Consider the following 11,647-nt stretch of genomic DNA (forward strand, 5'->3'; position numbering starts at 1 on the left):
GAGAGGCAGCACCACAAGTGAGAGCTAGCTGCATGCCCGAATGGGACCACACACACACACCAGGCTCTGGGCTTCTTCACGCTATGCTTGGGGGGACAGGCTCAGAGAGGCTACACAGCCAGCCCCAGGGTCACAGAGCTCACGAGGGAGAGAGCGGAGACCACACCTAAACTCAGCCATTTGTACGGGATTAAGGTGCAAACAACTGTCTTTGGAGCTGCCCAAAACCCCCCTTCAACTTGGGTGGGTGGGTGCAGGTGAGTGGTGGATGGGGCAAGGCTAGGGCATGCCTTCATGGGGGAGCCTCGAAACTAACATGGCTCTAATTCTCCAATGATGGGGTTCTCCCACCACCAGGCCAGCAGCCCCTGGGCACTGGGTCCCACGTACCCCTAAAAGGGTGCAGTCCACACACTCACAGTGCAGTGCCCAGCCCAGAGGGGTCCAGGGATGGAAGGAGCCAATGTCCAGGAAAGACGGGGCTCTGGGAGGCAGGTGCAGGGGTGGGTAAGGGAGAGAGCAGCAGAGGTTTTCTTATGAATGGCCCTAAGCCCAGCTCCCACTCGACACAATGGGCCTCAGTTTCCCCTCTGCGGGACCAAGGCAGAGAGGAAGGAGAGCAGGACCAATTAGACTCACAGAACTCCCACCCAGACAGCGGCCCTGGGGCAGGGGAGCGAGGCCAGAGCCAGCGAGGCAGAGGCAGCCGGGGAGGCCGGGCCAGACTAACCCGTTCTCCCAACCTTACAGGGTGGCCTGTGGGCACAGACAGTGCCTTAGCCAGCTGCCTGCCAGCCCACCCACCATCAAATGTGCCACTCCCAGCCCCAGGAGCCCAGCCTCCCACTGGGTGACAGGCTCCAGGGCGCCCTGCAGGAGTGTCTCCAAGCAAGCTTCACTCCGCAGCCCTGCCTGGGGGGCGGGGGCAGGGGCAGGGGGCGGTTCTCACTGCAGCCACACTGGCCCTGCCAGAGCACAACCCACCTGACACACACACACCCCCCCCCCAGGGGCTCTGCTGCTTCCTCCCCCAGCCCTATGTACCCTCCCTGGGGTGGGAAAAGAGGGTGCATGCTGGGTGGGGGCCCCACCCCTGGGAAGGGAAAGAGCCTATGCCCAGGCTGCAGACAGCACCCTTGACACTAGGGTAAAGAAAGTGGGTCACACCAGAGGACCAGCTCTGAGGGCATGGGGGCTTGCCCAGAGAGCAGCGGGGGCTGAGCTGACCGGCCACCCAGCCTCACTGGCTCGTACGGTGCCTGAACCCCGCAGCACCCCAGGGCACCCCATCCTGGGATGGCCTTCAGTCCACATCTGGGCTCCTACTGCCTCAGGACCACCCCAGCCCAGAGCCCACACATCCAGGTTCATTTCACAGATGGGAAAGCTGAGGTGAGCAGTTGGGCGGGGGGGGGGGGGGGGGGGGGGTCCCTTCATAGAAATCTCAGACCCAGTGAACAGTGGAACATGATTCCCAGGGCACCCATCGTAGCGGAGACAGGGAGACCCCCTCCCGCACAACCCAGCGCAGAAGCTGAGAGCAGGCAAGGCCCTTCTTGGTCCCAGGCCCAGCCCCCACCCACGGGTACATGCTGGGCGGGGAGCTGTGTCAGCACCAGGCCTGGGGACAGCTGTTATTTCATCTACCAGGCCCCGCCCCTGGACTGACTCTGGGGCTCCCAGACGCCCCCACCCTACAGTCACCCCAGAAACTTCCTCCCCAGCAGGCCAGCCCTGTGCTGGTCTGGTCCCACTCACCCAGCAAGTTGGGACTGACCCACAGGCAGCTGCTCTCAGCCCCCCTCCAGCCCTCCAGCGGCTGCTCCCTGGCGGCCTCGTGCAGCTCAAGGCTTGCTGGTGAGGGAAGGGGATGCAGGCACCACGCAGGCCCTGCCCCACGGCACCCCACCCCTCACCCTGAGGAGCCCTCATTGCTCTGGAGTCACAGTGCTCCCCCTGCACCCACCAGCGGTAGGCAGGGGCAGAGGGGTGCTACCCTTGCCCTGCCCTTGGCCTTGCTGTCTCCGCGCAGGGCGGGGGCCTCCCGCCAGCTCCAGAGTGCTGCCTCAGCAGACACTGGATCCCCCGGAGGGGAGGGGGCCGTGCAGGCGTGCCCTGCCCCCACCCCCCCACGGCCTTCCTAGGAGGTCACTGTGCACCCTCAGAGAGCAGGGCCAGCATCTCCCCATCCTGGGGGGCTGCAGGGGGTTGGGGCTTGGCCAGTACCTTCATATGCCCTGACCCACCCTCAGAGCCCCTGAAGCCCAGCCAGAGCCTTTACACCTGCTGGACACCGAAGCAGCCCCACAGGAGGGGCATGGAAAAGGAGACACAAGGGAGCTGGGGCCTGCTGAGGACCCTCTCGGTTGCCACGCCTGGCATTGGATCTGGGCTTCCCAGCCCAGAGCAAGGCTGTCTCACATCCCCAGGGCTCTGCCCGCCCCATCACCCCCGTCCCAGGCCCTGACCTTGCGGATGCGGCCACTGCGCGTGCCGGTGAACACCACGGTGCGGCCCCGGTAGTCATAGGCAGCCACGGCGGTCAGGCCGTCGTCCTTGTCCACGAACAGGGGCGTGCCCTCGATCGTGACTGTGCCCCCCAGAGGCTGGTTGAAGTCCTGCCCACAGAAATCATCGTCGATCTGCAGGGGCTGTGGGAAGGGAGAGGGTGAGACCCCGGCCCCGTGCAGCCAGTCTCAGGGGTCCGGGTGTCTTCTGCCTGAGGGCAGCGGGCATTGCAGCCAAGGCTGGCCAGCACCCCCACTAACTGGGGTGGGGGGGCGGGTATGAAAGAGGCAGGGGCTCATGGAGGGTCCTGAGAGGGGCCAGGCTTGAGCCAGGCCACACAGATGTGGCAGACCAGGGATTCCTGGACCTATTGGACAAACAGAGAAGCCAAGGCTTGCAAAGCAGCCCCTGAGGCCTGGTGCACATGCCCAGGGTGGGGCTCATCTCCCACACAGCTGCTGCACACAGGCCCCCTGGCTAACCTGTGGGTGGGAGGGGGAGAGCAAGAAAGGAAGCAGCCTAGAGGAGACCAAGGAGGGAGAGCAGCCACCCTGGGGAGCAGGCCCATGGCACAGGGCAAGGGCCAGCCCCCAGGGGGCTGTGTGGTACAGGGAGGGCTTATTCGAGACAGGGAACAGGGAACACACCCAAAAGGCAAAGGCGGAGGTTGGCTATGAAGCGGTTACTGAAGGGACAGGAAGCGATCAATTCGTGAGGCTCCAGAGAAGATCGAAAGGGCCTGGGGGAGGGCAGGCTCCAGGGGGAACAGGGGGACAGCTTGCTCCCCTGAAGCAGTCTCAGGGTCTGAGGTTTGCAGGGAAGAGATCCCTAACGCAGATAGAGTAGGGAATGCTGAGGTGGAGCTGGGCCGAGAATCCCCAAGTGGTCCCAGGAGCAGAGACCTAGACAGGGCGGCTGTCAGACAGGGGGAGAGGGGATGGACCCAGCCATGGGCACAGGCCGTGAAGAGCACTGAGTGTGACCTCAGCAGGAGCTGCTCTTCCAGGCCTCAGTTTCTCCAGATGCATAACAGAGGTCAAATGCCTTCCCTGAGATGCCAGGGGAGGATGGACAGCACGTCAGCCTGGCACATAGGGGCCTCGCTTTGGAAGACGGCCCCGTCCTGATGGGTGCCCCACTCCACCCAGGGGCAGATGTGACAGACAGAGGTGAAAGGACCTTTGCCCTCCAATCCTGCCCTGAAAACAAACCAGTGTCACTCCCAGTATAGAGATGAGACAACTGAAGCCACATGTACCAGGCTTTCCCTGGGCTGCCCAATGAGCCAGAGCAGAGGGCTCCCACCTGGGGAGGTCACCTCAAAGTGCCCCTGAACAACGGATCCTACGGCCTAGGGGAGTGCATAAGATGCTCCCCATTATGCAGCTGGACGCAGTCTGGTCCCTTTGGGGCCTAGAGACAAGAACCGTGGCTGCTGACCACCAACTACCCAGAGCCCATGCCTTTAGGCTTCCCCAGAGTCAGGGCTGGTGCCCTCAATGCCACTACCAGGTGAAGCCAGAGGCCCAGAGAGCAAGTGCACACCCCAGAGCAAGGGTGAGCAGGGCCTCTCGACAGAAGACTAAGTGGGAAGACAGGTCTGGGACCCACACCACCCCAGTCTGGCCCCAGCCAGCTCTGCCTCTTACTGGCACTGAGCCTCAGTGACCTCATCTGTAAAAGGGAGACAAGCCAGGGCAGCAGGCATCCGGGGCAGTGCGAAGCACACGGCCAGTCCTCTGCCCACTGCCTACAGGGGTTCCTGGACTGGTGGACACGGTCCCATCGCCCTGTCTTCAAGGAAGCAAGATGGTGGCAGGCACGGGCTGGGAGGCTGACGCCCCAGGAGCAGCCCCGACCCTCTGAGGGACGCGGGGCCGACGGCGGCCCTGCACAGGCACCACGGATGGGGACGGCGCCTACTCACCGAGTTGATGCAGCCCAGCTCCTTGTTGAGCAGCCAGGGCAGCGACAGCTTGCCCTCGCCGCGGTAGCAGGACTGGATGCGCTCCTTGATCTTCTCCTTGATGGCCCTGAGCGTGAACAGGCACAGCACGGACTCCTTGGGTGGCTTCACGCGGTTCTTCTGGCCCTGCGCGAACACGGTGAACAGCACGTCCTCGTCCTCGGCCAGGCCCAGCTGGCGGGCCAGGGCACGGCCGGGCCGGCTCAGGTAGGCGTCCTGCACCAGGCGGTACTCCACGCCCGCCTGCTCACAGCCAATGGGGAACTCGACGTACGAGTAGAACTTGGGGTCATCCACGCACAGGCGCACAATCTTGGAGGTGAAGAAGTGCTCGCCAGCGGCATCGGGCGAGGTCAGCTGCGTGTCCAGCTGCAGGGTGAGGTAGTAGACGAACTGCTCGCTGCGGAAGCTGTACACGTAGTAGATGTCGAAGGCCGGGAACTTGGACAGCGTGTCCGAGGGGATCTTGAGCTGCGACGACACAAACTCGTCCTGGTACACGAAGCCGAACATGTCAGCATCCTCCTCGTTGGCCATGAGCCGGCGGCTGGACAGCGTGGGGAAGTACTCGGACTTGCCGTCGATGGGCGTGCCCACGAAGAGCTTGGCCTGGCCCTGGCCCGGCGGCCCCGCAATCAGCACGCCGGCCATGCTGCCCGCCTCCCGCACGCTGGACAGGTAGTGCTCCTTGCGGTGGTGGGGCTCGCCCAGCTTGAAGAGGTCGTCCAGCCGCAGGAACTGGCAGATGCCCTGGGAGGCGCTGCCGCAGGCCAGCAGACGGTTGGCGGCGTAATCCAGGAGCAGCAGCTTGTTGACATTGTCGGTGCTGCCCAGGCCGTGTGGGCACGACTGCACGCTGGGGGGCGGGTAGCACTTCTCGTTGTCCTCCACAGGCCCCGTCACGTGGGCCCGCAGCAGCGTCAGGTTCCCCGAGAGCTTGTAGATGCGGTTCACCGCGCCCACGTACACCTCACCGGTCTGCTCGTGGACCACCAGGTGGGTAAGGCCCCAGTCGCTGGCTGAGAAGGTGCGGAAGGCGGGCTGCGGCCCCCCACCAGCCCTGGGTGCCCCCGCTGCCGCCCGTGCGCCCCCCAGCAGCAGCAGCAGCAGTAGCAGCGGGAGGACCCGCAGGCTCAGACGTGGCAGTGACATGGCAGGCCGGGGCCGCGGGTCGAGGCGCTCAGGTCCTGCAGAGGCGGGAATCATGGGGCCGGGAGCCTCAGCCCTGTGAAGGAGAACAAGCGGGAGAGGGTGCGAGTGTGTGGGCACAGGCCGGACGCATGGGAGAGCACATACACACCCAAGTACACACGTGCATCCCATGAGCTGTGTGTGCCCAGCCCACGCGGGGACATCCCATGCTCCACCTCCAGGGGGCATGACTTAACCCACAAGGAGACACCCAGAGGTGCAGACAGGGCCCCTCTGCAAACTGGGCCCTGCAGGCACGGAGAGGTTCACCAAGGGGTCCCCAAGACCAAGTCCGCGAGCACCACGAATAGCATGGGACACCCACTGGTGTCCAGACATGTACCATCAGTGCCTGGTCCTGCCGTTACCAGGCAGAGGAGAGAAATGGACCCAAGAGCAGGGAAGCAAGCGACGAGGGTCGAGGGTCCAGACTGGGAGCCTGGCTGACACCTCAACCTGGAGGCCATCACCTCCTGACTCGGAGTTTCCCCGTGCCCTAGGGAGCACCCCCTCCTCTTGCCACCAGCTCCAAGCTCCTAGGGTGGGTGACCATCTCTCTGCCTGAGGCTTGGGGGATACGTGCTCCCTAGCAGGCCACAGAGGCTCCCAGTCACAGGAACCACCCCCATAGCAGACAAAGATACTCGGGCCCATCACCACACAGAAGGCAGTTCACAGAGAGGGAAGGAGGCAGTCTGGGTCACCTTGGCCCTGGAGCCACTTGCTGGCTGACCCTGGCCCAGCCCCTTGCTGGATCTTGAGCCCTGCACTTCAAGAAAGAATCCAGAAGCGCTACACTTCCCACCCACCATCCCCATACCCCAGCCAAGAGGTGCCCCCCATGCTGCCAGCACAGCCCTGCCCCCTCCCAGGCTTCCTCTGCCTGCCTCTCAGCTCCTCCTCCATACCCTCAATCCCAGGAAATAGGAAGCCCTCCCAAGAGGAGGGGGGTAGCTCCCCAAGCCTGCCCCTCAGCAGTGGTCCTATCTCCCCAGTCTGAGAAGCCCAGAGGCTGTCGTCCACCTGCCAGAGGCTCCTCCCTCCCATCAGATCGCATTCCCAACTTCCTCCACCCCCACACCAGGCTTCAGGCATCCCCACTTACACTTTCCAGGTCACACTCTCTGCTAAGGTCCATCAGCGTCATCCCCAAAGTCTCCCCCAAACTGCCCACCCCTCTCCCACCTGGACAAGCACAGCCCTTGGCCTCACCTGAAACACCCATCAACAGCCCCGGCCCTACACAGTAGCCTGGGCCCCATTTCTGAAGTGCACATGAGATCACCGGCCCCCAAATCCTACCATGGACCCCCGCTTCCTCTACAAAAGTCTCCTCTCCTCCTGGCCCGGCCACTGGTAGGTGGCCCTGACCGGAGTCCCTCCTCTTTCCCAGCCTCAGTTTCCCAAATGAAAATGACAATAGATCCTCTCTCACGGACAAAAGCGGGAAGGTTGGAGCATGCTCCCAAGGCGCCATCAGCAGGAGAACCCTCCTGGTGTTAGTTAGGAGGGGCCCTGCCCTGGCTCATATAGACCGGCAGCCCCATTTTGCAGGTGGGGAAGCTGAAGCCCAAAAAAGATAGGTGTCCTCTGCCAAGTCCAGGGCAACGGGCCAGACAAGGCCTGTTGGGCCCGGGGCTCCCACAGCTGCCCCTGTAGCACAGGGCCCCTCCGCTCTCAGCCAGGCCTTTGGACTTGCTGTCCCCTCTACTGGGATGCCCTTCCCTCCCCTGCCCAAACACGGGCTCAGGTCTCAGCTGTCTGCCCTGACCTGCCAGCCAAGGGCGGCAGCCTCTTCCTGTCAGCCAGTTACTCCGTTTTAGTTTGCAGCGCAGGGCTCGCTCACGGTCGTTACTTATTGTTCCCCAACTTGCGCTCTTCCCACAGGAATGGCAGTTCCATGAGACGGAGCCTGGCTCCCCGCATGCTCCCAGAGCCGGTGCCAGGGCCCGATGCTTGTGAATGAATGCGTAAATGAACAGGTCCCGGGCAGAGCAAGGCCTGCTCCTTCACCTTGGCCTCAAGTCTCCACATGTTCCTGTGCCGAGTCAACACCCGCACCCACCGCTCGGGTGGGGAAACTGAGGTTCAGGGAAGTGAGGAGGTTAAGCCAGGATCCCACAGCAAGAGGACCAGGTCGTGCTGCCTCGAAGGACCCTCGCAGCTTTCTGTCACCTGTCCTTCCTTGAGGATTTTCACTCAGACGTCACCCCAAGAACCATATAGCTACCTATGCTGGCAGCCAGGAGAGGAGTCCCCAGCCCCTCCCCCACGCCTGACCCCTGTCCCCAGCACAGGAGCCCAAGCAGAACAGGAGTCGGGAGTCAGAGAACAGGCTCCTCACAGTGTCAGCGGGGCCTGGGCTGAAAGCTGAGTGCATGTGAACTCCAAAGAAAACATGAATCACTCACCGTTTATCAGTTCAAAGCAGGCCTGCAATTACCAGGGGCTGGGCTCTCCCCTCCTCCGGGATAATTATACACGTCTTAATGCAATTACGGGCCCTACTTTTTATATTAAACAGGAGAAACCCGGCTGAAGAAGCCACCAGTCAAACTCCAGACTGGCCCTGAGCCCATTTCCACCCCCCACCCCCGCCCCTCCCCAACAGGGGCTGCTAGCAAGGGACTGGCCAGGGTGGATGGGACTGCCAGCTGGGAAAGGGGGATCCCAAGTCCAGGGCTAGGTCCCTCACATCCACCATCTCACAAGGGCCAGTGAGGACATTTAGGTCACTTCCCTTATCTTAGAGTTAGGGAGTCCAGGGTTTGGACAGACCCAAGGTCACCTGGCAAGACAAGATGAAATCCCATGCTCCCACAGAAACCTAGATGGCCAGCTGACCTGCTGGGGCTTATGTCCCACAGACCTCTGGTCTGCCCAGAAAAAAACGCATTCATTCCAAAGCCGGGTCTGGGTACTGGGGAGGACTGTGCTGGGCTGGGGGAGGGGAGCACTGACAGATGCCGGGAGGGCATCTGGGAGGGGAGCAGAACTGGCCACCCTGGTCTGGGGAGGCTCCTCCGGGGGGCCTCTCCACCTGTTCTAAGAGAACAAGGCACACTGAGAGCTGGTGGGAAGAGGCATCTTGGGTGGCAGAGCAGCAAAGAGTCCAGGCCAGGGACTGGAACCTGCTGGACCATGCAGAGGGGACAGTGAGAATGACTGCAGCTTCCCGGCAGGGGCAGTGGGCTGTGCCGGGGGTCCAGTCTGAACCACCCTGGGAAGGGAGAAGCGGGACTGGTGTTGGGTGTGCCAACTGGGGGTTAGCCAGGGAGACAGAGGTCAGGACAGAGGCAGATGGGAACATAGCACAGTGGGCTCCACTCGTGGACAGGATGGGCTTGGCCGCCTAGCAGAGCACGGAGAGAGCAACATCCCCTTTCCCTCTCCAGGGCCCGGCAGCCACCACCACTCCTTCTTACCCTGAGAAACAAAGGCCTTCACAGCCCTCTTCACAGAGAGAGAGCCTAATCTCCATGCCCTCCCACTCTGGATCATTCTGGGACTTGGGCAGGTTGGGGCATGGGGGGATGGGGAAGATACTGCCTTGCCGTCCTGCCCAGAGGTACCCCATTAGCAACCAAAGCAGAGAGCTGTACTGTCACCCACCTTCCCCCAACAGAGGCCCTGGGAGGCTGTCCCAAGCTGTCCTGCTCTCCCACCAGACAAGTCCTATGGGATCAGGATCTGGAAGCACTGGAGTCCTGCTTACAAAAAGTGCCCACCACTCAGACCTTCTCTTGGGGTGCCCTCCCCTCCTGGCCAGCTGCTACTGACACAGGGACCTTCCTGGGGGATCAGAACACGCAGGCAACAACCTGGGGGCACAGGAGCCCAGCAAAAGGGCTGCCCGCTTCGTCCACAGCATCTCATTTGTCCTCCACCCCCAAACACACACCTCAGCCACACACAGGCTTGCCAGACCTCTGCCTCTGCTGAAACGCCCTTCCTGGGCCTCCTGGTGCCACCCTCCCAGGCTCATGTGCAGCCTAGCTCTGAAGGGGAATCACTGGTTTTCTCATCTGCCTCCGGCATGGGACTAGGTGCTTCTCAAGGACTGGGCAGAGTCTCGGCTGCCTAGTGCAGCACCTGATCTCTCCGGCACACCCCAAACCAGCAGGGAGCCGAGGAGACCTAGGGCTTGCTCCCCAAGGGCCAGAAGAGCAAAGACTGAGCCCCACCCCCCTCCCCCCAGACCCAGAGAACCGCCTGGGCATGGAAAGAGGTGGAGCAGAGTAAGCCGCTGAAGCCCCGGCGTGGGGGACAGAGGCCCGGTCCACATCCCCCCAACACACACACCCCTTTCTTTCAAGGGGCGTGGCCCCAGCACCCCACAGATGAGTCAGGGGCAGTTCTCAGCTATAAGCAGCCACTGGCGCCCCTATCACCCCCCTTTCTCGGACTGCACCTGGGATCTCACAGCAGGCACGGGCCTCCCTTGGAGCCCCGCTCCCCCTTCCCCAAGGCAGCCCCGAATCAGCCCCGCCGCCCTCAGCTACGCGGCGTACCAGGCCCGGGACTGTCCAGGAAGCAATCGGAAGCCTCCGAGGAAAGCGGGCTGACCCTGGAGAGGCCCTGGAAGGGGGAGGCTGAAGAGGCCCGAGCGAGCGGGGCGGCTGCCCGGGCGGCACCCGCACCGCCCCCTCCCAGCCCGAGTGAGCGGCCCTGCGGGCCAGGGGCGGACACAGCGCCCGTCTCTCGGCACCTCGGGCCAGAGGGGGCGGGGGCGGGCGTCGGTCCCGAAGAAGCGGCTCCAACTTCCACCCCAGCGCCCTGAGGGCCAACAGAGGATGGAGCCCCGCAAGACCTCCTCCGGCTCCCGCGGCCCTGCCCAAGCGGCCGCGCAGCCCGGCCCGGGCCTGCCCAGCCCGGCCTGGCCCTGCTAGCGGCCGTAGGTCGGAGTGCGCGGTCCAGCCCCGGGTTCGGCCTGGGCACCCGCAGGGCCCTCCCGCCGGGGCCGCCGCAAACTTTCTCTCCTGCCTTTGAGGAGGGGGCAGCGCCGGCCCCCGCCCCCGCCGCGCCGCCGGGAGCACTGCCCGGCGGAGCTCGGCGGGCCGGGGCGGGCCGGGCCGGGCCGGGCGGGCAGGGAGAGGCCGGCGGCGCGGGGCCTGGGGCCGCGGTCCGATCCCGGCCGGGCGGGGACAGGACGAGCTCAGCGCCGGCGCCACGGCCGCGCCCGGACACACGCGGGCGCCGGGCCGGAGCCGCAGGGACACGCGGACCCGCGGACACGCGCGCCGCAGTCCTCCGCGCACACCCCCTGCTCGCGCGGCCGCACGCCCCGCGCCCCGGCCGGAGGCCGCTTTGCTCCGGCCCGAGGGCGCCTCCCACCCCGGCGCGCCCCCCGCCCGGGACCCCCACCAGACCCCATTCCGCGCCGCGGGGAAAGTTGCGCGCCTACTCACGGGCTGCCCCGGGGCGCGCCCCGCCGCCGGCCATCGCCGCGCCCCGCCGCCCGCGCCGCCGCCGCCGCCCGCCCCGCCGCGGGGCCGCCGAAGCCGCGCAGGCCGCCCAGGCCGAGGCCGCCGCCGCGCCCGGGCTCCGCTGCGTGGCCGCGCCGCCGCTGCCCAGCATGAATGGGGCGCCGAGCGCCGCGCGGCTGCGGACCGGCCTCGCTCTCGCCGCCCGCGGAGCGCCGCGCCGCGCGCATGCGCTGCCCGAGGCCGGGGGGGCGGGGCCTGCGGGGGCGGGGCGGGCGCACGGGGGCGGGGCCGCAGGCAGCCTCCAGAGGGCGCTCTTCCCCGCGCAGCGCGCCCGCCGGGGCCCACCTTGCGCCTTCAAAGGGCGATACAGTCGTCCGCCTTAACGGCTCGGCTCCGGGTCCGCGGCGGAGCGTCCCCCGAGCCCCAAGTGCCCGGCCCGTTCTGAGCCCGCGTGCCCACGGATGGGCCCGGCCTCTGTGTGCCAGGCCTAGGACTATAGCCTCCATTCACACAAGGGTAAACTGAGGCCCGCGTAGGGAACGCGCCTTGCCCCGGG

At 65.0% G+C, this 11,647-nt stretch overlaps 1 protein-coding gene across 1 annotated transcript in view; it reads right to left on the reverse strand.

Moving 5' to 3' along the window:
• The window catches only part of PLXNA1 (plexin A1), a 48,595-nt gene extending 37,504 nt beyond the window's left edge, over positions 1 to 11,091 (reverse strand). The window contains exons 1-3 of the mRNA XM_042912611.1: positions 11,074 to 11,091; positions 4,436 to 5,699; positions 2,469 to 2,651 (exon numbers count right to left, since the gene is read on the reverse strand). Coding sequence (XP_042768545.1) covers positions 2,469 to 2,651; positions 4,436 to 5,680 — 1,428 coding nt within the window. The 5' untranslated portion in view covers positions 5,681 to 5,699; positions 11,074 to 11,091. The remainder of the gene's footprint in view (positions 1 to 2,468; positions 2,652 to 4,435; positions 5,700 to 11,073) is intronic.
• Positions 11,092 to 11,647: the final 556 nt, after the last annotated feature.

The sequence above is a fragment of the Panthera leo genome, chromosome A2 (assembly GCF_018350215.1).
Source record: "Panthera leo isolate Ple1 chromosome A2, P.leo_Ple1_pat1.1, whole genome shotgun sequence".
NCBI lineage: Eukaryota > Metazoa > Chordata > Mammalia > Carnivora > Felidae > Panthera > Panthera leo.